Source organism: Pristiophorus japonicus, chromosome 16 (assembly GCF_044704955.1).
Source record: "Pristiophorus japonicus isolate sPriJap1 chromosome 16, sPriJap1.hap1, whole genome shotgun sequence".
Lineage (NCBI taxonomy): Eukaryota > Metazoa > Chordata > Chondrichthyes > Pristiophoridae > Pristiophorus > Pristiophorus japonicus.
Window position 1 is genome coordinate 1033888 of NC_091992.1, and position 27769 is coordinate 1061656.

At 46.6% G+C, this 27769-nt stretch overlaps 1 protein-coding gene across 1 annotated transcript in view; it reads left to right on the top strand.

Annotated features, from left to right (window-relative positions):
• ncor1 (nuclear receptor corepressor 1) overlaps positions 1-27769 on the top strand; it is a 258729-nt gene that overhangs the window by 179252 nt on the left and 51708 nt on the right. Inside the window, exons 35-43 of the mRNA XM_070857984.1 lie at positions 180-359; positions 1207-1372; positions 2169-2635; positions 5028-5159; positions 7507-7682; positions 8004-8227; positions 9147-9290; positions 10135-10209; positions 20756-20898. Coding sequence (XP_070714085.1) covers positions 180-359; positions 1207-1372; positions 2169-2635; positions 5028-5159; positions 7507-7682; positions 8004-8227; positions 9147-9290; positions 10135-10209; positions 20756-20898 — 1707 coding nt within the window. The remainder of the gene's footprint in view (positions 1-179; positions 360-1206; positions 1373-2168; positions 2636-5027; positions 5160-7506; positions 7683-8003; positions 8228-9146; positions 9291-10134; positions 10210-20755; positions 20899-27769) is intronic.

Here is a 27769-nt window from a genome sequence, read left to right on the forward strand (position 1 = left end):
ACTGGAAAGGTGAGTGGGTCAGCCAGCTGGAGTATCTTGGTCTTCTGGTCTCAAACTGTAAAGAGCCATGAAGTGGGGCTGCCTGTTACAGAAAGTTTCAGTCTTGTTCTTCTGCAGTTCATTTCCACAAGTGGCAAAAATGTAAATTTCAATGTTTGCATTTGTTTTCTTTCCTCCAGGTCACCCTGCACATATATCTGCCTCCGCAGCTAATGCAGAGCGCGAGAGAGAGCGCGAGAGGGAACGGGAGAGGGAGAAAGAGCGCGAGAGGGAACGGGAGAGAGAGCAGAGGGAACGGGAACAGAGGGAAAGGGAGAGATTGGCCGTGACAGCTTGTGACCTTCCTTACCTTAGAGCAGGTGAGTGAGTGATCGCTGTAGCACTGGGAGGCCTGAATATGGCTCAACGAACAAACCGAGCAATCTCATTCTGAGCAGTAATGGAGATGCCCAGTGCTCCCGGAACAACGCTTGAAGGTTGGTACGGAGAATGTTGAGGCAGTGTGCAGTGATTGCCTCAATTCTGTCATACTATCCCAATTCTCCATCCTTTGGTTATATGAAAGAAGCAACAGTTTGGCAGCACAGTCAGCTCGATGTGAACTACTACCCAGAATAAATTATAGCCAGATTGCCATGCTAGTTGTTATTGTGGGACAGTGACGGTGGGAAAGGCTGGCCTCTGCACCGGGAGCACCAACAAGCTCTTCTTTACATTTCCCGCTTTTCTCTAAGTCTGATTAACCCTGGTGCACGGACCAAGTGATTGATTGGTGCACGGACCGAGTGCGATTGATTGATTGGTGCACGGACCGAGTGATTGATTGGTGCACGGACCGAGTGATTAATTGGTGCACGGACCGAGTGATTGGTTGGTGCACGGACCGAGTGCGATTGATTGATTGGTGCCCGGACCGAGTGCGATTGATTGATTGGTGCACGGACCGAGTGCGATTGATTGATTGGCGCACGGACCGAGTGCGATTGATTGATTGGCGCACGGACCGAGTGCGATTGATTGATTGGCGCACGGACCGAGTGCGATTGATTGATTGGCGCACAGACTGAGTGCGATTGACCCTGGTGAACTGTGAACTGCTTCCTTTAGCTGCAGTTAGGTTTTACTTCACTTTGTCCTTATAAGCAAGTCCTTGTGTGTATAAGTTCATTTCATCTGAGATATTTTCCTATTTTATTTTTCACACAGGTCCTGAACAGACCGGTAGACCAAGCAGCCATGGTTACGTCCGTTCTCCATCGCCATCAGTGCGAGCACAGGAGACGATGTTACAGCAACGACCCAGTATATTCCAGGGAGCCAACGGCAAGGGGGTTATAACTTCGCTGGATGCAGCTACACAGTCTCGGATAATGTACGTCCTTGGGCAGAGTTTCTTCGAACAAAACAAAGTTAATGCTAAGTTTATATTGAGGGTTTTGAGTTTGCCCTGTGGGGAAATCACTGTCTGTGAAGCAAAGACCAACCCTGTCATCGCCTCTGAGTCAGAAGGTTGTGGTTCAAGTCCTTCTCCAGAGACCTGAGCACACAAATCTAGGCTGACATTTTAGTGCAGTGCTGAGGGAGCACTGCACTGTCGGAGCTGCCGTCTTTCGGATGAGAAGTTAAACTCAGTCTGCTCTCTCATGTGGACGTAAAAGATCCCATGGCACTATTGGAAGAAGAGCAGGTGAGTTATCCCTGTGTCCTGGTTAATATTTATCCCTCAATCAACATCATAAAAACAGATTATTTGGTGATTATCACATTGCTATTTGTGGGAGCTTGCTGTGTGCAAATTTTCTGCCACCTTTCCTACATTACAACAGTGACTACACTTCAAAAGTACTTCATTGGCTGTTAAATGCTTTGGGACGTCCTGCGGTCATGAAAGGCGCTATATAAATGCAAGTATTTCTGTCTTTCCTCTTTCTCACCCCCAACTCATCTGTTGAGTACACTTGATGAGCTTTTCCTGAGATGCGATTATGCCTTTTCCCCCTTCTGAAATGTTCGCTTCACTAAGATACAACCAATTGCTGTTTGTTGTAAACTGTGTGTCTGGATTCCTCTCTCGGGTGCGTTCTGACAATTCTCAGCGTTCCTGAGATTATTTACCCTGTAAGAGTTCCGGGTGTTACATTAAAACTAAATGACATTTCTGCTCATAGGCAAATGCCACAGGGGGCCCTCTCCATGGCACAGGGATTGTCTGCGTCCCGCTATAATACCGCGGCAGACGCCCTTGCAGCATTGGTGGATGCGGCAGCCACTGCACCTCAGATGGAGATGGTAAAAGGGAAAGAGAACAAGCACGAAGCCCCTCGAGTGGACGAAATGGCAGCTCGCAGAGTCTCTGAGCATCAGCACCAGGCACAGCAGCAGGCGGAACACGAGCGACGGTCCGTACAATCCCCGTATTCCTCCTCGGCCAAGGCCCAGAGTCAGTCTGGGTATCCGGAGAACATGAAGGACAAGGCACCACCCCCCAAATCCAGGTACGAGGAGGAGCTTAGGACTCGAGGAAAGACCACAATAACGGCAGCAAACTTTATAGACGTGATCATCACGAGACAGATTGCCTCTGATAAAGACAGTCGAGAGCGAGGGTCCCACAGCTCTGACTCCTCCAGCAGTGGTAAGCACCTTCACTCCAATCGTTGTACGTAGAGCACGGGGCACAGCTGGTCATGACGGCTTGGCTCAGTTGGTAGGAGTCTTGTCTCTGAATCACAAGGTTATGGGTTCAAGCCCCAGTCCAGGACTCGACCAAATAATGTCGGCCGATACTCCAGTGCAGTACTGTGGGCAGAGTACTTTTTACAGAGGTGATGTCCTTTGGGCGTGGTGTTAAACCCAGGAGCCCAATTGCTTGCTGCGCTAGTTCAGGTGGACATATAAAAATTACCATGGTACTGTTTGAAGTTCTCTCAGGATCCTGGCCTGCATTACAACACCTCCAAAAACAGACTCACTGTTCATTCATCTGTAGTTGTGGGATCTTGCTGCCACATTTGCATATATAACAAAAGTCACTGCATTTTGAAATGATTCATTGTATGTGGGGTGCTTTGAGGCCTTACTGAAAGACTAGGGTGCTGTATGAAAGCAAGAATTTTTAATCGGGAATGAATGGAAACTGCCGGGGCCAGAGGTTGATTTAGTATTTAGATTTATGTATTTTCACTCGGTGTTTGGGGCACCCAAGCAGTACAGGTTCCTGATGCTGATCATTGTGGGAGTCACGGCTTGGCCTGATTGGATGGGAGATTGTGTAGTTATCTATGCTTTATATCTGTGCTTACTGGGGGAAGGGAACTAGAACCCGTGCAATGATTTAATGGTGCTCATAAATCCTAGTGGGATTGTACTTGTGTGAGCTGCACAGCTGGAGCTCTGGTGTGCAGGCAAACACAACAACCAATATTCACACAGCAAGGTCCCACAGACGTAGGACTGGTTAGGTAATGTGCATGTTTCTCATGCTGCCTGACCTGAGTATTTCCAGCATGCTGTTTATATTTCTGTTTTTGCTGTGCTGCTTGAGGGAGGAATGTTGGCCAAAACACTGAGAATTCTTGGCCCAGGATAGTTTTCATCCTCCTGAGCAACCTCTCGCATTTTACTTTTGTCCCCTTGTTACAATCCGTGTGCTGTTTGGGTTGTTAGCAAGACAAGCGAGGGGAGGGCCCTGTCCCCAGACCCAGGAGCTTCAGCCAAATTACTGAGAATACCAACATGGAGGGCACTCTCTCTCCGCCCCCCCCCCCCCCACCATATTCTAAAATCCCCCCCTCCCCCCCCACCATATCCTAAACTCATCCCCCCCACCCTATCCTCATCCTAAACTCCCCCCTCACCCCATCCTAAACTCCGCCCCCCTCTCACCCCATCCTAAACTCATCCCCCCCACCCTATCCTCATCCTAAACTCCCCCCCCTCCCCCCTCACCCCATCCTAAACTCCGCCCCCCTCCCCTCTCACCCCATCCTAAACTCATCCCCCCCACCCTATCCTCATCCTAAACTCCCCCTCCCTCCCCCCTCACCCCATCCTAAACTCCGCCCCCCTCTCACCCCATCCTAAACTCATCCCCCCCACCCTATCCTCATCCTAAACTCCCCCCCTCCCCTCTCACCCCATCCTAAACTCCCCCCCCTCACCCCATCCTAAACTCATCCCCCCCACCCTCACCTCATCCTAAACTCCCCCCCTCCCCCCTCACCCCATCCTAAACTCCCCCCCCTCCCCCCTCACCCCATCCTAAACTCCCCCCTCACCCCATCCTAAACTCCCCCCTCACCCATCCTAAACTCCACCCTCACCCCATCCTAAACTCATCCCCCCCCACCCTCACCTCATCCTAAACTCTCCCCTCACCCCATCCTAAACTCATCCCCCCCACCCTCACCCCATCCTAAACTCACCCCCCCTCACCCCATCCTAAACTCCCCCCCCCTCTCACCCCATCCTAAACTCCCCCCCTCCCCCCTCACCCCATCCTAAACTCACCCCATCCTAAACTCACCCCATCCTAAACTCACCCCATCCTAAACTCATCCCCCCCACCCTCACCCCATCCTAAACTCCCCCCCCCTCACCCCATCCTAAACTCCCCCCTCCCCCCTCACCCCATCCTAAACTTCCCCCCTCTCACCCCATCCTAAACTCCACCCCCTCCCCCCTCACCCCATCCTAAACTCCCCCCCTCTCACCCCATCCTAAACTCCCCCCCCTCTCACCCCATCCTAAACTCCCCCCCTCCCCCCTCACCCCATCCTAAACTCCCCCCCTCCCCCTCACCCCATCCTAAACTCACCCCCCAGCCCTCACCAATTCCTAAACTCGAGATCACAGACACAACCTGTTTACAGCCAAGACCACAAGTGCTCGGTGTGGGTAGGAATAATGCAGGAGTTTAACTGGCTCTACGGGCACTGGTAGCAGGCCGTCGAGGTAGGGATGTGGCACACAAGATAAGAGGGCAGCTCAGAATCAAGGATTTACTGTTGGATTTGTTTTTCTCCAAGTATCGTCCCATCGCTATGACATGCCCAATGTGGATGCCATTGAGGTAATCAGTCCTGCAAACTCTCCCGTCCAGTCACAGGATAAGCCTGAACCCTTCCAGCAGGAGATGCACAAATCTTCCCAGGGAGACGGTAAGTTCAAATTGCTTTAAATATCCTCCCATTCCTCCCTCTTATGAAGATGCCAATTTATACACACACACACACGTGTGACATCCACCTGCTACTCCAGTTCACATCAGCTTATTCAGCCTGCACTAGGATTGCCGCTGGGGCGTTGCTGGGCTGTGGTTTGTCGCCACTGTGACTGGAGCTTTTTCTCAGTCAGCAGAGTTAGAATTTACTGTGCGGAGCTTCCCATGCACAGCGAGTGTACGGCTGCATGTGTAGCACCTACTGATCCATAATCTTTATTCTGTATCAAGATCTTACAAGTAAGATGAGTATGTGATAATAAGAACATAAGAAATAGGAGCAGGAGTGGGCCATTCGGCCCCTTGAGCCTGCTCCGCCATTCAATCCGATCCTGGCTGATCTTCCACCTCAACTTCACTTTCCTGCACTTTCCCCATATCCCTCGATTCCATTAATATCCCAAAATCTAGCGATTTCTATCTTAAATATACTCAAGCCGAATATGACCCGATTATTCCTATTTTCTATTTTCTGTCTGTTAACCAATCAATCCTCAATCCATGTTAGTATATTACCCCCAATCCCATGAGCCCTAATTTCGTTTAATAGTCTCTTGTGTGGCATCTTATCGAATGCCTTCTGAAAATCCAAATACACCACATCCACTGGTTCCTCCTTATCTATTCTGCTTGTTACAATCTCAAAAAACTCTTAGATTTATTAAACATGATTTCCCTTTCATAAACCCGTGTTGACTCTGTCCAATTCTATTATTATTTTGTAAGTGCCCTGTTCCCACATCCTTAATAATAGATTCTAGCATTTTCCCTACGACTGATGTCAGACTAACTTGTCTGTAGTTCCCTGTTTTCTCTCTCCCTTCGTTCTTAAATAGCGGGGTTACATTAGCTACCTTCCAATCTGCAGGAACCGTTCTGGAATCTATGGAAGTTTGGAAGATGACAACCAATGCATCCACTATCTCTATAGCCACCTTTCAAAACCCCAGACCATCCACTCCAGGGGATTTATTGGCTTTCAGTCCCATTAATTTCTCCAGTACTATTTTTCTACTAATACTAATTTCTTTCAGTTCATCGTTCTTACGAGACCCTTGATTCTCCACTATTTCCAAGAGGTTTTTTGAAATTCTTCTGTGAATACAGACACAAAAGTATTTGTTCAATTTCTCTGCATTTTCCTTATTCCCCATATAATTTCTCCTGTCTCAGCCTGTAAGGACCCACATTTACTTTTGCTAATCTTTTCCTTTTTACATACCTGTAGAAACTTTTACAGTCTTTTTATGTCTCGCTAGTTTACTCTCATATTCTATTTTCCTTTCTTTTATCAATTTCTTGCTCTGCCTTTGCTGAATTCTAAAATCCTCCCAATCCTCAGGCTTATTGCTCTTTTTGGTAACATTATAAGCCTCTTCCTTTGATCTAATACTGTCTTTAACTTCTCATGTTAGCCACGGTTGGATCAATTTTTTGTGTGGGATTTTTGTGTCTAAAAGGAAAGTATGTTGTAAATCATGTAGTAATTCATTGCTCGTCTAGAATTAAATAATATACAGAAACTTGTTCCCTATATTAAATGGTAATTATATTGTAAAATAAACCATCGACTGCAGCCCGAAATACTTTGATTTTTAGAATTTGTTTTGCAATAAAGCACAGCCCATGTGATCACATCGGCACCGTCTGATTTGTAGTGTTGGAATTTTCTGGAGGATCTCGATGGATTTGGTGTTTGTGAATTGTGACAGTAATGAGTATGAAGTAAAGGGTCCCTGGTTACAAGTGTTGTCTTGGTGATACTGGAGGGAGAGATCACAGGAGAGAAATGAGGCTGGAGAGGGAGATGATTAGCTGAAGTACCAGTTTGCAACGGGAGTGAGAAACAGCAAGAAAACAGAGAGACGAGGGCTGAAGAACGAGAGTCACAGTGCAGGGTTTGTGATGTGATTACTGGCAGTGGAAGTAATGGGATCAGGAAGCCAATCCCGTGGATTGCAGTGCCTCACTTAGTATAATAATTCACACACTGCCGTCCAGTCACTCGGTACACTGAACAATATGTTCACTGCGGTTGGCATATTCAGTGAAGCTGCACCAGGAAGTGAGGTAAAGCGGTGCCTTAACTCTGGGAATTGTAGCAGTTTAATGCCAGGCCCAGTCTCCTTCCCTTTTTAAAGTATTGAGGACCTTGCTCTGACAGCTGGTGTTACTGAGGGAAGCATGGACGGACATTCATTCCTGAGCAGGAAAGTACAAGATAAGGTCGGGGAGGAATTTTACTCCTTTAGTACAGGTACGCTGACTGTTTGTCTGTTTTAAAGGTGAGCCTAACACTCGAGGGTTTGATGTGCCCATGGGCCGGTATAGGATGATGCAGAAATCACCGTCCCCACAGCAGCAGCCACCCTCCTCCCAGCCTGACGGCGTGTATTCCTCCGTTCCGAACTCTCAAGTTTCCAAAACACACAAATTGATCACTCTCGCTGACCATATCCACGTAAGTGAGGCATGACAAGGCTGCACTTTGATACAGCTTTCTGTCTGTGTGTGATTGCATTATCTTACTTTCATGAACTGCCTCACTAATACCTTAACTAGTAATTCATCGACAGTGTCTGTCTCCCTGTCTGTCGCGTCTCTCTCTGTCGGCGCCTCTGCCTATCGCTGTTTGTTGTGATTTGTGTCTGTCTCTCTGTAATGGACACTGTTAATGACATGGGAAGATCAGAGCTGCTCATTCTAGGCTTTTTGTATCTTGTGAACAGCTGGCACATTCACTGCAGGTTTTGGTTCTAAAGCGAGTTTCTTGTTTTTTTAGCACATTATTACACAGGACTTTGCCCGAAACCAGCCCAGCAGCCCGTCATCGCAGCCACCTCCAGTGTCCACATTCCAAAGCACATCGTCAGTGCTCCCTACCCGAGGGAAGGTTTCCACCCATTACAGCACAGACTCTCAGCCACAGACCACTCAATCTGCCCTTCATCACAGACCACCATCCCGGGTCTCCCCCGAGAACCCAGCGGAAAAGGGCAGAGCAAGGTAAGCAACGAGCTTAGCTGATAAACCCTGTTACGCATTGCTCTGCGAGTCAGTGTGCGCACTAGATTAACAATGCACATCTGCTGTTAGAACATCTATAAAATAAACTGAGCGCAGGTCCCAGAGAACCATGCGAGAGGTAGAACTGTCCGCAGGAGTCCGTGCTCCATGGACACCGAGCGGCTGAAGGATCACTCAGCATTGCCTCGTCCATTCGTTCACATCATTACTTTGAACCCTTTTGTTCGCTGTGTAGGAGGGCTTCAAAACTAGACAGCCTTTTGAGGGCCAGGTGGTCACCCGGGCAGCAGATAGCACGCAGACATGGCGATCTGCACCCCAACATGTCTCGTTGCTGGTTTCAGACACAAGTTCACTGGCTCCAATTCCCAGCACAGGCTCCAGTGAAAAGTGTTAGCATGCTTGTTGGGTGCTTGTCCTATTAAACACTTACCTGACATTGTGTGTTTATCGTTAATAGAAGGTGATCTGTATAAACCTGATCAAGTTAAGCTGAAGATTCAGCAACTGCACAAACAGTATGGGACAAATGGAACTGGTGCTTTATCAGTAGAATGAAATTAAAGCTGAATGCCAGTGATGTGTGACTTGCATGGGTATCAGGAGACAGGTGTGTACACACAGTGTGCCTCTGGGTTGTACACACAGTGTGCCTCTGGGTTGTGCACACAGTGTGCCTCTGGGTTGTACACACAGTGTGCCTCTGGGTTGTGCACACAGTGTGCCTCTGGGTTGTGCACACAGTGTGCCTCTGGGTTGTGCACACAGTGTGCCTCTGGGTTGTACAGACTATGTTGGCAGGGGTTGGGGCAGGCTTCCACTTTGCTTCTGTGCCTTGGATCAGAGATGCCACCCAGTCTGTTGAGACTAATGGGAATCTTTTCCTTATCACACGCAGGCCTGGGAAATCCCCAGAACGAAGCCACGTTTCATCAGAACCGTATGAGCCTATCTCTCCGCCCCAGGCCCCTGCCACTCTAGAGAAGCAGGAGAGTGTAGTACAGCCTCCTCAGCGAAGGGAAGCAGAGCCCACTGAACAGAGGTAGGTGAGAGTGTAGGCCTTCCAGTCTGTCTAATCCTTTCCTCACAGCTACACAAATGTCACCAGGAAAACCCATGCACATTTGTTCTAGCTGTGGTTTATGATGGGATTAGTGTGAATTTCAGATGTCAGCCATTCTGTTGTGGGTTCAATGGGCTGACTGTACGCTGTACTGTGGAACACGCAAAGCCATACTTCAATTTTTAGTAAGAATTCTTTGATTTTTACTTATTTTTTGCTGCATTTCCATCTGTCTTGCAGTCTCTACATGGCCATTTCTTTCTGTGCTTTTTAAGTGTCTGTGTGTCTCACTCTGCATCTGTCCGTCCATCTTTTTCATGGTTGCACAATTGCTGCATTTCTGTTGCTCACGTATTCTGCTCCTGTTTGTCTTCGCTTGCTTTCCCCACTGGCATGTCCTCTTACTGTCTCGTGCATCCTGCCTGCACTCACTCATTCTCTGTCTCTCTTTCAAAGCTTACAGTATTGCAATTAGTACAACTGTTTACCCAGATATATTTTAGGATTGATGTTGGAATTAAACAGTTCCAGTAACCTTTGTTAGTGAAGGCTGACCGTGTTTGGGGGAATTGTTGAGATAGAGGGGAAGCAGTAGGCGAGGTGTTCAGCTGCAGTGGGTTCTTATTGTCTTATTATAGAAACTACATGCCTCCTTTGAGGGCAGAGGTCAAGATAATTTACAAATTGTAAACATTAGTAAAACAGCGAGCTTGACTTTGAAGGGTTTTGAATGTTGCTGTACTTTGTTTCTTGATGGTAGTGTGCAGTTCACCACAGTGTCTCCTATATGTTAGTTTGACCTCTCACCTTTGCCCTCCTGCAGGCTGCCCCCAAGTAACGAATGGCTCCCGATGCCTCTGCTTGTCCGAAGAGGTCGGGCTCCAGAGTCTGCTGCAAGGTACTGACTGCTTAAACCACCCGGGTGTGAGCGAACGCACAAATGCAGTAGAGCTTTAAAGTGTGTGAAGGCAGTGCTGCCTCTGATAGGATTCAGATCCTCTGCAAATGCTGACACTCACATTGTGACTGGAGAGGGAAAACACCGAACTACATAGGGGCAGGGACGCTGCAGGAAATTGTTCCTTTCTCAGTTCCTTTTCCACTGCCCAGGAGCATCAATTGCCAGACCGGTGAAAATAAAGGGCATCACTTAATAGCCTGCGCTGCCTGGCATAATCCAGAATGTACCCCAGTATAATAAAAGGTCTCACCGCTCGGGGACCGACTCGTTTGCAAGGACATCGCAAGTCGGGTACAGCAGTAGGAATTTGTGGCTTGCGGGTTTTCCATAGTTTTCAAAAGCAGTTCCCCCGATTCCCAGTACGACAGCAAGCGGTGATATACAGCTCAGCTATTGCTGCCAATTTGGCCTCGCGGCTGATTTTTTTTTAGTTTCTATTTGTCCCACGGGTTCCTTTTATGTCACGGACCCAAGCCCGATGTACGGGCCGAGTCGGCAGCAGGAAACGCCTAGGGTGCAGTAACCCACTCCTGTCACTGGATGTCACTGTTGTCTGGCGATAGAACGATCCGACCCAGCGGGGCTCACCAACGTTCCCTCTGAGCTGCGCAGTCGCACAGCTCTCTGCTAATACATGCACAAAACGCTGAAGGGTTATTGGGGGATCATTGCCTCACGCCCTCTGGCAAACGTTCACTTCAACGTTTTGATCCTGCACATCACGGGCTTTTCCTGTTTAAAGGCCAGTGAGCCGGGTGTGCGGGAACTGTGGAGCACTGCGCAGCCGCGGATCATTACCGACCTCTCACCCTCCAACCCTCGCAAACCATACCTGCATCTATTTTAGGGTTATGCCGCCTTGTTCTTACCTTTCCCACCAGAGGGAACGGTGTCTACTCTATCCAATCCTTTTATCATTTCGATCCGATCACCTCGCAATCTTCGAAACTCGAGGGAATACAAGTTAAGTTTAAGCAACTTGTCCTCATAATTTAACCCTTTAACCCCAGTACCATTGTGGTGAATCTGCGCTGCAACCCCTCCATAGCCAATATATCCCTTCTCTGAGGTGCGTGCGGTGACCGTTATTTCTTGTGATTTTATGACCTAATTCACCATTTCCTTTGTTACCTGCCATACCTTTTCCAAAGATTTTTTGCTTCCCATTATGTTTTCCCTATTTCATAGAATCATAGAAAATTACGACACAGAAAGAGGCCATTCGACCCATCGTGTCCATGTCGGTCGAAAAAGAACTATCCAGCCTAATCCCACTTTCCAGCTCTGGGTCCGTAGCCCTGCAGGTTACGGCACTTTAAGTGCACATCCAAGTACTTTTTAAATGTGGTGAAGGTTTCTGCCTCCACCACCCTTTCAGGCAGTGAGTTCCAGATCCCCATCGCCCTCTGGGTGAAGAAATCTTTCCTCATCTCCCCTCTAATCCTTCTACCAACTACTTTAAATCTGTACCCCCTGGTTATTGACCCGTCTGCTATCCTTCCTATCTACTCTATCTACGCCTCTCATAATTTTATACATCTCAATTAAATCTCCCCACGCTCCTCTGTTCCAAAGAAAACAACCCCAGCATATTCAATCTTTCCTCCTAGCTAAAATTTTCCAGTCCTGGCGACATTCTCGTAAATCTCCTCTGTACCCTCTCTAGTGCAATCACATCTTTCCTGTAATGTGGTGACCAGAACTGCACGCAGCACTCCAGCTGTGGCCTAACTAGTGTTCTATACAGTTCAAGCATAACCTCCCTGCTTTTATATTCTATGCCTTGCCTAATAAAGGAAAGCATTCCATATGCCTTTTTTACTATCTTATCAGCCTGTCCTGCTACCTTTAAGGATCTGTGTACACTCCAAGGTCCCTCTGTTCCTCCACACCTCTCAGTATCCTCCCATTTATTGTGTATTCCCTTGCCTTGTTGCGCCCCCCCCAAATACATTACCTCACACTTTTCCAGATTGAATTCCATTTGCCACTTTTCTGCCCAACTGACCAGTCCTCTGAGATCTTCCTGCAGTCTGCAGCTTTCCTCCTCACTGTCAACCACACGGCCAATTTTTGTATCATCTGCAAATTTCTTTATCGTGCCATCTACATTTAAGACTAAATCACTGATATATACTACAAAAGGTAAGGGACCAGTACTGAGCCCTGTGAAACCCCACTGGAAACAGCCTTCCAGTCACAAAAACTCCCCTCAACCATTATCTTCGGCTTCCTCCCACTGAGCCAATTTTGGATCCAATTTGCCACTCTCCCTTGGATCCCATGGGCTTTTACTTTTTTGATCAACCTTCCATGTGGGACCTTGTCAATAGCCTTGCTAAAATCCATGTAAACTATATCCAAGGCACTGCCCTCATCGACCCTCCTTGTTACCTCCTCAAAAAACTCAATCAAGTTAGTCAGACACGACCTTCCTTTAACAAATCCATGCTGACTGTCCTTGATTAATCCGTGTCTTTTTGAATGAAGGTTTATACTGTCCCTCAGAATTGATTCCGATAATTTTCCCACCACCGAGGTTATACTAACCGGCCTGTAATTACTCGGTTTAACTCTTCCTCCCTTTTTAAACAATGGTACATCGTTAACAGTTCTCCAATCCTCTGGCACAACTCCCTTAGTCAGGGAGGATTGAAAAATGGTGGTCAGAGCGTCTGCAATTTCCTCCCTTGCTTCTTTTAGTAGCCTCGGGTATATTTCATCCGGCCCTGGCGATTTATCTCCTTTCAATTATGCTAAACCCCTTAAAACTTCCTCTCATTATATTTACCCCGTCCAATATTTCACTCTCTTCCTCCTGAACTTCAACGTCAGCATCATCCCCGTTTGGTGAAAAACAGCCGCCAAGTATTCATTTAGTACCTTACCCACATCCTCTGCCTCCACACATAGATCACCATGTTGGTCCCTAATATGCCCCGCTCTTTCCTTAGTTATCCTCTTGTTCTTTATGTAATTGTAAAACATCTTTGGGTTTTCTTTCATTATACTTGCTAGTATTTTCTCATGCCCTCTCTTTGCTTTCCTAATTTCCTTCTTAATTTTACCCACACACTTTCTATACTCTTCCAGGCTTTCCACAGTATTGAGTTCTCGGTATCTGATATAAGCTTCCCGTTTTTGCCTCATCTTACCCTGTATGTCATCCAGGGGGCTCTAAATTTGGTAATTCTACCCTTTTCCTTTGTGGGAACATGTTTACCCTGAACTTCATGTACCTCCCACCTCGCTCTGGCACCGATACCATCAAGTAACTGTTTCCAGTCCACTTTGGCTAAATCACTTCTCAACTGAGTAAAATTGTCCTTCCCCAGTTTAGAATCTTTACTCCTGTTTTGTCGTTGTCCTTATCTATAACGATGCTAAACCTAATTGAATTATGATCACTACCACCCAAGTGCGCTCACACTGATATTTCTGCCACCTACCCAGCTTAATTCCCTAAAACTAAATCCAGAACTGCCCCCCCCCCCCCCCCCAAATTCTTTTGGGCTTACTACATACTGGCTAAAAAAGTTCTCCTTAATGCATTTTAGGAATTCTGTGCCCTCTATACCTTACATTTGGTTTAATTTCCTCTGTTTTTATTGGCTATAGTTTTGTCATGTGCCTCGAAGCCTCATTTTAATTTCTGCATTTTCTGGTTGACTATTTCCTGTGAGAATTTGTCTTGTTTGTACCCTAACCGTCTCCTGATTGAATAATTCTCGGTCTTTGTCTTGTTTTTTTTCTGGTTCAACTGAACTAGTTCCCTTTTTATCTCATTTAAATTATCTTTTTTACCTATCGAGTGCCTTTGTCTTTGACTTGCTGCCTCTACTATTCAATTTTGATATCGCTCCACCTATCTCCCGGTTATTGTTTCCCCGATGTCCGCTACCTTTACATTACCTGCTTGCCCCTCTTCATTTCCTAGAACTAGATCCAGCACTGCCTCTTTCGTTAACGGATTAAAAACACATTGATCCAGAATGTAGAAATCCCTCCTTCTTACCGCTAACAATGGTCCAACTATTCCATCATTTTCCTACCTATCTTCTCCGCTATCTCATTTCCACTGTTTGGTGGTCTGTAATATACTTCCTGTCGAGTAACTCTAGCCGAACAGATTCCGTGTTTGCCCACTCCCCTATACCTTCCCTGTGCTCGAGTGCTGGAATGGAATATTTGCTAAACGCTCCCATTCCCTTCTTGCTTTTTCCAACTCTGTCCCTTCTGAATATTTTGTAACCAGGAATGTTCAGCTTCCAGCTGTGGACTGAGCTTCAGTCACATCTGTTAATGCTATTCCCCCCCACCACCATCGCAATTTGTACGTCCAGCTCACTAGTTTTATTCACAATATTTTGTGCATTAACATTTTGTGCAACCTTTGTTTTAATCCCTCCTCTTCTAATCGTTTCCTTTTCCTTTTCCTCCACTCCTTGTTCCATTGGCTTCCCTTTCTGTTCCCCCTCCCCTGGTCATTAGTTTGAACCTTTCTTCCCCCAGCACTAGTTACATTCCTAGTGAGAACATTGGTTCCTGCCCCAGATCCAGGCACAGTCTCCCAGGAATCTAAATCCTTCCCTCCTACACCATCTCTCTAGCCACACATTTAACTCTTATTTTACTATTCCGACACTGATTGAGATGTGACATTTGGAGTAATCCTGAGATTACTTCCCTCAAGGCCCAGTCTCCTCACTGTTGAAACTCCTTTGCAGGGCTAGAGTCCTGCAGCATTGTATCTGGACAGACTGTTTCAGCAGCTGCGGAGTCTGAATGCTGTCTTCAAGAAACAGGATTCAGAGGGAAAAAAACAAGTGGCAGAGCAGTTCCCACAGAACATGTTGTATTTAAAAATACATCTACAATTCAGGACCTATGTTTAGGTTAAATATTTAAAATCCTGCACATGTCCAACCGTACAATAGAGCTAGTGTTCTGTGGCAAAATTATTCCTCGTGTCTAACTATAGTTCTAGTTTTAAAACAGTTTTTTCTAATCCTGTCCATCCTTACAAGAGCTTCCATGTCCTTATCCATTTCATTGTCTATCTACACTACATCAGTTTCCCTGAAAGAAATCCATCCGTGTTTTTGGAGAAATCACAGCATGATACACCACAGGAGGCCACTCGGTCCATCGTGCCTGCAAGAGCTGTCGAATTAGCCCCACTCCCCTGCCCTTTCCCCACAGCCCTGCAGTTTTCTCCCCAACAAGTATTGATCCAATTCCCGGTTTGAAAGTTACTATTGAATCTGCTCCCCCCGCCCTTTCAGGCAGCGCGTTCCCGATCACAACAACTCGCTGCGTTACAAAAATATGTTTCCTCATGTCGCCACTGGTTCTCTTGCTGATCATCTTAAATCCGTGCCCTCTGGTTGCAGACGTTTTGCCACTGGAAACTGTTTCTCCTTATTTACTCTATCAAAACTGTTCATGATTTTGAACACCTCGATCAAATCTCCTCTGCTCTAAGGAGAGCAGCCCCAGTGTCTCCAGTCTCTCCATGTAACTGAAGTCCCTCATCCCTGGAACCATTCCTGTATATCTCCTCTACACCCTCTCCAAGGCCTTCACATCCTTCCTAAAGTGTGGTGCCCAGAATTGGACACGATACTCCAGCTGAGGCCTAACCCGTGTTTATAAAGGTTTAGCATGCTTTCCTTGCTTTTGTACACTATTCCTCTATTCATAAGGCCAAGGATCCCGTCTGCTTTTTTAACAACCTTCTCAAGTTGTTCTGCTACCTGCAAAGATTTGTGTACGTACACCCCCAGGTCTTCTTGTTCCTGCACCCCTTTAACGTTGTACCATTTAGTTCATATTGCTTCTCGGCATTCTTCCGTCCAAAATGTTTCACTTCACACTTCTCGTGTTAATTCCACCTGCCACGTGTCCACCCATTTCAACAATCTGAAGTCCTCCTGGATCTGTTACTATTCTCATTGTTTATTACATTTCCAAGTTTCGTATTATCTGCAAACTTTGAAATGATGCCCTGTGTACCCAAGTCCGAGTCATTAATATATATCAGAATGAGCAGTGATCCCAACACCGATCCCTGTATACTTCCCTCCAGTTTGAAAAACAGCCGTTCACTACAACTCCCTGCTTTCTTTCACTAAAGCAACATACTGCGGATGCTGGAATCTGAAATAAAAACAGAAAATGCTGGAAATCTCAGCGGGTCAGGGTAGCAGAGTTAACGTTTCGGGTCGACGACCCTTCGTCAGAACTGGAGAATGTTCGAAAAGAACACATTCTTAAGGAACACTGAAAGGGGGAGGGGAGGAAAGAACAAAAGGGAAGGTCTGTGATAGGGTGGAAGGCAGGAGAGATTAGAGAGACAAAAGGGATGATGGGCTGAATTGAGATGGTAACGGCAGGAGTTAGAAACAGGTCAGTCTGGATAGGGTGTGAATGGCAGGGTAATGACCAGCTGCCATTGGAGACAAAGGGGGGGTGGGGGGAAGGGGTGCAAAGATGGGCAGCAGTTACACTCTGAAATTGTTGAACTGGATGTTGAATCCAGAAGGCTGTAAAGTGCCTAAACGAAAGATGAGGTGCTGTTCCTCGCGCTTGCGTTGAGCTTCATTGGAACAGTGTAGGAGGCTGAGGACGGAGATATAGGAGCGGGAATGGAGCAGGGAATTAAAGTGACAGGCGACCGGAAGCTCAGGGTCACCCTTGTGGACTGAACGGAGGTGTTCAGCAAAGCGGTCACCCAATCTATACTTGGTCTCCCCAATGTAGAGGAGACCACATCGTGAGCAGTGAATACAGTATACTACATTGCAAGAAGTACAAGTAAATCGCTGTTTCACCTGGAAGGAGTGTTTGGGGCCCTGGACAGTGGGAAGGGAGGAGGTAAAAGGGCAGGTGTTGCATCTCCTGCACTTGCACGGGAAGGTGCCATGGGAAGGGGAGGGGGTGCTGGGGGTGATTGCGGAATGGACCAAGGTGTCGCAGAGGGAGCTGTCCCTTCGGAATGCTAAGAGGGGATGGGAGGGGAAGATGTGATTGGTGGGATCACACTGGAGATAGCGGAGGCTGATCCGTTGAACATGGAGGCTGGTGGGGTGAAAGGTGAGGACAAGGGGAATCCTGTCATGGTTCCAAGAGGAAGGGGAAGGATGAGAGCAGAGGTGCGGGAAATAGAACAGACACGGTCGAGGGCCATGTTAACCATGACGGAGGGGAATCCTCGGTTGAGGAAAAAGGAAGACATGTCAGAGGCACTAGTGTGAGAGGTGGCATCATCAGAGCAGATGCGACGAAGAGGGAGAAACTGGGAGAATGGAATGGAGTCCTGACAGGATGCGGGGTGGAAGGAAGTGTAGTCCAGGGAGCTGTGGGAGTCAATGGGCTTATAGTGGATACTGGTCGAAAGCCTAGCCCCAGAGATGGAGACAGAGAAGTGGAGGAAGGGAAGGGAAGACTCGGAGATGGACCATGTGAAGGTGAGGAAAGGGAGGAAATTGAATGCAAAGTGAATGAAATTTTCTAGTTCAGGGTGAGAGCAGGAAATGGCATCGATACTTTCAATGTACTGGAAAAAGAGGTGAGGGAGGGGACCCGAGTAGGACTGGAACAAAGTATGTCACAAAAGCAAAATACTGATGATGCTGGAATCTGAAATAAAAATCTCTGCTTTTTTTCCCTATCTATGCTGCTACTTCCCCTTTAATCCGAGAGGCTTTAATTTTGCCAACATTTATTATGTCGCTTAGGCAGTCCCTTGGAATCGAGGATGACTTGCTTCCACACTAAAAATGAGTTCTCAGGTGACTGATGAGTCCAGTGCGGGACCTACAGTCTCTGTCACAGGTGGGGCAGACGGTGGTTGGAGGGGTGGGTGGGTGAGGGGCCTGGGTTGTCGTGCGCTCCTTCCGCTGTTTGCGCTTGGCTTGCGTGTGCTCCCAGCAAAGTGACTCGAGGTGCTCAGCGCCTTTCCCGTATGCTTCTCCTCCACTTTGAGCAGTCTTGGGGCCAGGGATTCCCAGGTGCCGGTGGGGATGTTGCACTTTTTCAAGGAGGCTTTGAGGGTGTCCTTGAAGCGTTTCCCCTCTGCCCACCTGGGGCTCGTTTGCCGTGTCAGAGTTCCGAGTAGAGCGCTTGTTTTGGGAGTCTTGTGTCGGGCAGGGGACGATGTGGCCCGTCCATCGGAGCTGATCGAGCGTGGTCAGTGCTTCGATGCTGGGGATATTGGCCTGAGCTTGGACGCTAATGTTAGTGCGTCTGTCCTCCCAATGGATTTGCAGGATCCTGCAGAGGCAGCGTTGGTGGTACTGCTGTACATAGTCCATGTCTCTGAAGCATAGAGGAGGGCGGCTATCACTATTGATCTGTAGACCAGGAGCTTTGAGGTCCTGGTCTTCAAGCACCCTCTTGCTCAGGCGACCGAAGTTTATTGTGTGGTACTTTGTTAAACGCCTTTTGAAAGTCCATATACACATCATCAAACGCACTACCCTCATCAACTCTCTCTGTTACTTCAGCAAAGAACTCGACCAAGTTCATCAAACACGATTTGCCTTTAACAAATCCATGCTGACTTTCATTTAGTAGCCCATACTTTTCCAAATGCCAATTAATTTTGTCCCGGATTATTGTGTCTCCAAGTTGCCAGCCTGCAGTTACCGGGTTTATCGCTCGCTCGTTTTTAATTGGGGGTGTTACATTTACCATATCCAAGGAGGATGGGAAGATTGTGGCCTGAGCCTCTGCAATTTCCACCCTTACTGCCCTTAGCAACCTCGAGTGCGTCCCATCCACACAAGGTGACTTCTACTTTGAGGACGGCCAACCTTTTAAGAACTTAAGAAATAGGAGCAGGAGTCGGTCATTTGGCCCCTCGAGCCTGCTCTGCCATTTAATAAGATCATGGCTGATCTGATCATGGACTCAGCTCCACTTCCCCGCCCGCTCCCCATAATCCTTTACTCCCTTATCACACAAAAATCTCTGTCTGTCCACCTTAAATATATTCAATGACCCAGCCTCCACAGCTCTCTGGGGCAGAGAATTCCACAGATTTACAACCCTCAGAGAGAAGAAATTCCTCCTCATCTCAGTTTTAAATGGGCAACCTCTTACTCTGAAACTATGCCCCCAAGTTCTAGATTCCACTGAGTGGAAATATCTTCTCTGCATCCACCTTGTCGAGCCCCCTCATTATCTTGTATGTTTCGATAAGATCACCTCTCATTCTTCTGAACTCCAATGTGTAGAGGCCCAATCTACTCAACCTATCTTCATAAGTCAACCCCCTCATCTCCAGAATCAACCGAGTGAACCTTCTCTGAACTGCCTCCAATGCAAGTATATCCTTCCTTACATACGGAGACCAAAACTGTACGCAGTACTCCAGGTGTGGCCTCACCAATACCCTGTACAGTTGTAGCAGGACTTCTCTGCTTTTATACTCTATCCCCTTGCAATAAAGGCCAACATTGCATTTGCCTTCCTGATCACTTGCTGTACCTGCATACTAACTTTTTGTGTTTCATGCACAAGGACCCCCAGGTCCCTCTGTACTGCAGCATTTTGTAATCTCTCTCCATTTAAATAATAATTTGCTTTTTCTATTATTTCTGCCAAAGTGGATAACCTCACATTTTCCCACATTATACTCCATCTGCCAAATTTTTGCCCACTCACTTACCCTGTCTATATCCCTTTTCAGATTTGTTGTGTCCTCCTCACAACTTGCTTTCCCACCCATCGTTGTATCATTTTAAGTACATCCTCTTTATCTATTTTTATCTGATCCAATATCGCAACTGCCTCCTCCTCTGCTGGCAGCATCGTCTTCTCTGGCGAAGTCCGATGCAAAGTGCTTGTGCAGAACCTCAGCCACACCTGCGTCCACAAGACGATTTCCTTTTTTGGTCCCTAATCGGCCCCACTCTTCCTTCGATTATCCTTTTACTATTTGTGTGTTTCAAAAAAACTTTTGGGGTCCATTTTATGTTGGGCGCTAATCTATTCTCATATTCTCTCTCTGCCCCTCTTAGTCCCTTTTTTAGATGATCACTATATATTTTTATATATACAGCTTGGTTCTCTACTGTATTATGAACCTTACAATTGTCATAAGCCTCCTTTTTCTGCCTCATTTCTCTATATCTTTAGTCATCCGGGAAGCTCTAGCTTTGGAAGTCCTTATTTCCCCCTCATGGGAATGTATCAGCTCTGTACCCGAACCATCTCCTCTTTAAAGGTCTCCCATTGTTCAGTGACTGTTCCGTTTTCCTCCGACTATCTGTGTGCCGTTTATATCCGAGCCCACTAGAATCTGGTACCTGGTTGTAAACCTGCTACTTGTAACACCGATATAAACCCAGAGATAGCATTGTTGGGTCGGTGTGGTCGTTACCTCACAGCCACTCCCAGCGCTGCTACTGAGGGACTTGGTTATATTTCTGAGCATCTGGTTGTTGTTTATGGCTCACAGTATTCTCCCTCTCCCCAGGAGTGATTCGCGATCTCCAGGGAATGTGGGCTATTTGCCGGCGTTCTTCACCAAACTGGAGAACACTTCGCCAATGGTGAAGTCAAAGAAGCAGGAGATATTTCGTAAGTTGAACTCCTCTGGTGGCGGGGATTCTGACATCGGTAAGTCACCTGTTCTCCTTTACTTTACTAACTGTCTGTCCTGATAAGTTTAAAAGAATATGTGCTTCCTCGTTTCCCCCCCCCTGCAAACAGGAATCTTGCAGACAGCGTGATGTATAATGGCCAGTTTTGTAGGGAGGTCAGTTACTAGGCAGGCGGTCTCTCTCGCTAACTCTCGGTGGAGACCAGAACTGTCTGGTAAGCGAGTGCTTCGTTTAGCTGATGGGTGCACTGTGCCCAGTGTCTGCACGATATTTGTAAACCTGCCAAATGGAGTATTTTGTATGCTTTTTCCAAGCATCACTCGCAGGACATGTGCTCTGGCTTTAAGGGTTTAACCCGGAGACTGTACAGCTGTGGAGGAGAACACATGTCCATCCTTCGATATTCACCCTCCCAGGTAACCCACGGCTGTTCCTGACCGGGATGCTGCGAATGTCGGCTGCAGGAGCTGCGCTTCCTAATGTTTATTCACTGATAAAGGTGTTTCAGAAGCTGGCAGTTGTCGTTTTCTGAGGGAACCATATTCCCAGCGTCCTGGTGAATGGAGTGAGGCGACAACTCCAGAATCTCACCGAGAATCACAAGCACATGGTGTGGAATAGATAAATAACTGTCCTCTCCCGCAGTGTCAGGCCTGTCTCACAGGCTGTGTGTGCGCAGTTGCTGGGAGAGCGATTTTCTGTAGTGTTCCTACTCGATATCACATGACCCTGCACTTGGCTTTGAAACCAAAGACCGTCATCCCTCAGTAACTTTAACGTACAGGAATGCCCTTGCCTATTCCAGCTGCTGTTTGAGAGCAGCTGCATTAAGGGAATGTTAATGGGAAACATAGAAAATAGGTGCAGGAGTAGGCCATTCGGCCCTTCGAGCCTGCTGTACCATTCAATAAGCTCATGGCTGATCATTCACCTCAGTACCCCATTCCTGCTTTCTCGCCATACCTCTTGAGCCCTTTAGCCGTGAGGGCCACGTCTAATTCCCTTTTGAATATATCTAACGAACTGGCCCCAACAACTCTGCGGTAGAGAATTCCACATGCCCACAACTCTCTGAGAGAAGTTTCTCCTCATCTCGGTCCTAAATGGCTTACCCCTTATCCTTAGACTGTGACCCCTGGTTCTGGACTTCCCCAACATCGGGAACATTCTTCCTGCATCTAACTTGTCCAGTCCCGTCAGAATTTTATATGTTTCTCTGAGATCCCCTCTCATTCTTCTAAATTCCATTGAATACAAGCCTAAGTCGATCCAGTCTTTCTTCATATGTCAGTCCTGTCATCCCGGGAATCAGTCTGGTGAACCTTCGCTGCACTCCCTCAATAGCAACAATACCCTTCCGCAGATTAGGAGACCAAAACTGAACACAATAGTCAAGGTGTGGCCTCACCAAGGCCCTGTACAACTGCAGTAACACCTCCCTGCTCCTATACCCAAATCCTCTTGCTATGAAGGTCAACATGCCATTTGCTTTCTTCACCGCCTGCTGTACCTGTAAGCCAACCTTCAATGACTGATGTATCATGACACCCAGGTCTTGTTGCACCTCCCCCTTTACCAATCTGTCACCATTCAGATAATCAGCCCTTCTGTTTTTACCACCAAAGTGGATAACCTCACATTTATCCACATTATACTTCATCTGCCATGCATTTGCCCACTCACCTAACCTGTCCAAGTCGCCCTGCAGCCTCTTAGCGTCCTCCTCACAGCTCACACCGCCACCCAGCTTAGTGTCATCTGCAAACTTGGAGATATTACATTCAATTCCTTCTTCTAAATCATTAATGTATATTGTAAATAGCTGGGGTCCCAGCACTGAACCTTGCGGTACTCCACTAGTCACTGCCTGCCATTCTGAAAAGGACCCGTTTATTCCGACTCTCTGTTTCCTGTCTGCCAACCAGTTCTCTATCCACGTCAATACATTACCCCCAATACCATGTGCTTTAATTTTGCACACCAATCTCTTTTGTGTAACCTTGTCAAAAGCCTTTTAAAAGTCTAAAAACATCACATCCACTGGATCCCCCTTGTCCATTCTACTAGTTACATCCTCAAAAAATTCTACAAGATTTGTCAAGCATGATTTCCCTTTCATAAATCCATGTTGACTTAGACCGATCCTGTCACTGCTTTCCAAATGCGCTGCTATTACATCTTTAACAATTGATTCCAACATTTTCCCCACTACTGATGTCAGGCTGACTGGCCTATAATTACCCGTTTTCTCTCCCTCCTTTTTTAAAAAGTGGGGTTACATGAGTTACCCTCCAGTCCATAGGAACTGATCCAGAGTCTATAGAATGTTGGAAAATGATCACCAATGCATCCACTATTTCTAGGGCCACTTCCTTAAGTACTCAGGGATGCAGACGATCAGGCCCTGGGGATTTATCGGCCTTCAATCCCATCAATTTTCCTAACACAATTTGCTGACTAATAAGGATTTCCTTTAGTTCCTCCTTCTCGCTAGACTCTCGTTCCCCTAGTATTTCCGGAAGATTATTTGTGTCTTCCTTAGTGAAGACAGAACCAAAGTATTTGTTCAATTGGTCTGCCATTTCTTTGTTCCCCATTATGACTTCACCTGATTCTGACTGTAAGGGACCTACATTTGTCGTCTTTAATCTTTTTCTCTTCATGTATCTGTAGAAGCTTTTGCAATCAGTTTTTATGTTCCTGCAAGCTTACTCTCATATTCTATTTTTCCCCTCCGAATTAAACCTCTTGTCCTCCTGTGCTGAATTCTAAATTTCTCCCAGTCCTCAGATTTGCTGGGTTTTTTTGGCCAATTTATATGCCTCTTCCTTGGATTTAACACTATCCCTAATTTCCCTTGTAAGCCACGGTTGAGCCACCTTCCCCGTTTTATTTTTACGCCAGAGAGGGATGTACAATTGTTGAAGTTCATCCATGTGATCTTTAAATAAGAACATAACATAAGAATTAGGAACAGGAGTAGGCCATCTAGCCCCTCGAGCCTGCTCCGCCATTCAATAAGATCATGGCTGATCTGGCCGTGGACTCAGCTCCACTTACCCGCCCTCTCCCCGTAACCCTTAATTCCCTTATTGGTTAAAAATCTATCTATCTGTGACATGAATACATTCAATAAGCTAGCCTCAACTGCTTCCTTGGGCAGAGAATTCCAAAGATTCACAACCCTCTGGGAGAAGAAATTCCTTCTCAACTCGGTTTTAAATTGGCTCCCCCGTATTTTGAGGCTGTGCCCCCTAGTTCTAGTCTCCCCGACCAGTGGAAACAACCTCTCTGCCTCTATCTTGTCTATCCCTTTCATGATTTTAAATGTTTCTATAAGATCACCCCTTATCCTTCTGAACTTCAACGAGTAAAGACTCAGTCTACTCAATCTATCATCATAAGGTAACCCCCTTATCTCCGGAATCAGCCTAGTGAATCGTCTCTGTACCCCCTCCAAAGCCAGTATGTCCTTCCTTAAGTAAGGTGACCAAAACTGCACGCAGTACTCCAGGTGCGGCCTCACCAATACCCTGTACAGTTGCAGCAGGACCTCCCTGCTTTTGTACTCCATCCCTCTCGCAATGAAGGCCAACATTCCATTCGCCTTCCTGATTACCTGCTGCACCTGCAAACTAACTTTTTGGGATTCATGCACAAGGACCCCCAGGTCCCTCTGCACCGCAGCATGTTGTAATTTCTCCCCATTCAAATAATATTCCCTTTTACTGTTTTTGTTTCCTCAAGGTGGATGACCTCACACTTTCCGACATTGTATTCCATCTGCCAAACCTTCACCCATTCGCTTAACCTATCCAAATCTCTCTGTGTCCTCTACACAACCCGTTTTCCCACTAATCTTAGTGTCATCTGCAAATTTTGTTACACTACACTCTGTCCCCTCTTCCAGGTCATCTATGTATATTGTAAACAGTTGTGGTCCCAGCACCGATCCCTGTGGCACACCACTAACCACCGATTTCCAACCCGAAAAGGACCCATTTATCCCGACTCTCTGCTTTCTGTTAGCCAGCCAATTCTCTATCCATGCTAATACATTTCCTCTGACTCCGCGTACCTCTATCTTCTGCAGTAACCTTTTGTGTGGCACCTTATCGTATGCCTTTTGGAAATCTAAATACACCACATCCATTGGTACACCTCTATCCACCATGCTCGTTATATCCTCAAAGAATTCTAGTAAATTAGTTAAACATGATTTCCCCTTCATGAATCCATGCTGCGTCTTCTTGATTGCACTATCCCTATCTAGATGTCCCGCTATTTCTTCCTTAATGACAGTTTCAAGCATTTTCCCCACTACAGATGTTAAACTAACCGGCCTATAGTTACCTGCCTTTTGTCTGCCCCCTTTTTTAAACAGAGGCGTTACATTAGCTGCTCTCCAATACGCTGGTACCTCCCCAGAGTCCAGAGAATTTTGGTAGATTATAACGAATGCATCTGCTATAACTTCCGCCATCTCTTTTAATACCCTGGGATGCATTTCATCAGGACCAGGAGACTTGTCTACCTTGAGTCCCATTAGCCTGTCCAGCACTACCCCCCTAGTGATAGTGATTGTCTCAAGGTCCTCCCTTCCCACATTCCCGTGACCAGCAATTTTTGGCATGGTTTTTGTGTCTTCCACTGGGAAGACCGAAGCAAAATAATTGTTTAAGGTCTCAGCCATTTCCACATTTCCCATTATTAAATCCCCCTTCTCATCTTCTAAGGGACCAACATTTACTTTAGTCACTCTCTTCCGTTTTATATATCTGTAAAAGCTTTTACTATCTGTTTTTATGTTTTGCGCAAGTTTACCTTCGTAATCTATCTTTCCTTTCTTTATTGCTTTTTTAGTCATTCTTTGCTGTTGTTTAAAATTTTCCCAATCCTCTAGTTTCCCACTAACCTTGGCCACCTTATACGCATTGGTCTTTGATTTGATACTCTCCTTTATTTCCTTGGTTATCCACGGCTGGTTATCCTTTCTCTTACCGCCCTTCTTTTTCACTGGAATATATTTTTGTTGCGCACTATGAAAGAGCTTAAAAGTCCTCCACTGTTCCTCAATTGTGCCACCGTTTAGTCTGTGTTTCCAGTCTACTTTAGCCAACTCTGCCCTCATCCCACTGTAGTCCCCTTTGTTTAAGAATAGTACGCTCGTTTCTGACACAACTTCCTCATCCTCAATCTGTATTACAAATTCAACCATACTGTGATCACTCATTCCGAGAGGATCTTTTACTAGGAGATCGTTTATTTTTCCTGTCTCATTACAATGTCTGTCATTGCCTATCCACTGTCAACCCTTTTTAAGTTCAGGACTCTAGTCTCTGTATTAATTGTGTCATTCTCCAGCTTAATGAAGAATTGTACCATATTATGGTCACTCTTCCCCAAGGGGCCTCGCACAACAAAATTGCAAATTAATCCTCTCTCATTACACCTTTCTAGTTGGTTCCTCAACATATTGGTCTTGAAAACCATCCCTTATACACTTCAGGAAATCCTCCTCCACCGTTTGGTTAGCCCAATCTATATGTAGATTAAAGTCACCTATGATAACTGCTGTACCTTTATTGCAATTCCCAATTTCCTCTTTGATGCCATCCCCAACCTCACTATGACTGTTTGGTGGTCTGTACACAACTCCCACTAGCGTTTTCTAACCTTTGGTGTTCCACAGCTCTACCCATACCGATTCCACCTCATCCACGCTAATGTCCTTCCTTAATATTGTGTTAATCTCCTCTTTAACCAGCAACACTACCCCACCTCCTTTTCCTTTCTGTCTATCTTTCCTGAATATTGAATACCCCTGGATGTTGAGTTCTCAGCCTTGGTCACCCTGGAGCCATGTCTCCAACTCATTGTCCATTTAGAATTATGTTTAATGTGGCCCCTTTTGATCTTTGTCTTTGATTTTTTTGCCCTCCACTTTTACTTTTCTCCTTTCTACCTTTTGCTTCTGACCTCATTTTACTTCCCTCTGTCTCCCTGCATAGGTTCCCATCCCCCTGCCATATTAGTTTAACCCCTTCCCAACAGCACTAGCAAACACTCCCCCTAGGACATCGGTTCTAGTCCTGCCCAGGTGCAGACCGTCCGGTTTATACTGGTCCCACCTCCCCCAGAACCGGTTCTAATGTCCCAGCAATTTGAATCCCTCCCTCTTGCACCATTCCTCAAGCCACATATTCATCTTAACTATCCTGCTATTTCTACTCTGACTAGCACGATGCACTGGTAGCAATCTTGAGATTACTACCTTTGAGGTCCTACTTTTTAATTTAACTCTTAGCTCCCTAAATTCAGCTTGTAGGACCTCATCCCACTATATACCTATATGCACCGCGACAACTGGCAGTTCACCCTCCAGAATGCCCTGCAGCCGCTCCGAGACATCCTTGATCCTTGCACCAGGGAGGCAACATACCATCCTGGAGTCTTGTTTGCGGCCGCAGAAACGCCTATCTATTCCCCTTACAATAGAATCCCCTATCACTATCGCTCTCCCACTCTTTTTCCTGCCCTCCTGCGCAGCAGAGCCACCCACGGTGCCATGAACTTGGCTGCTGCTGCCCTCCCCTGGTGAGCCATCTCCCCCAACAGTACTCAAAACGGTGTATCTGTTTTGGAGGGGGATGACTGCAGGGGACTCCTGCACTACCTTCCTACTCTTGCTTTGCCTGATGGTCACCCATTCCCTATTTGCCTGCGGTGTGACCAACTCACTAAACGTGCTATCCACGTCATCCTCAACATTGCGGATGCTCCAGAGTGAATCCTCAACATTGCGGATGCTCCAGAGTGAATCCATGGGCAGCTCCAGTGCCGCAATGCAGTTTGTCTGGAGCTGCAGCTGGACACACATCCTGCAC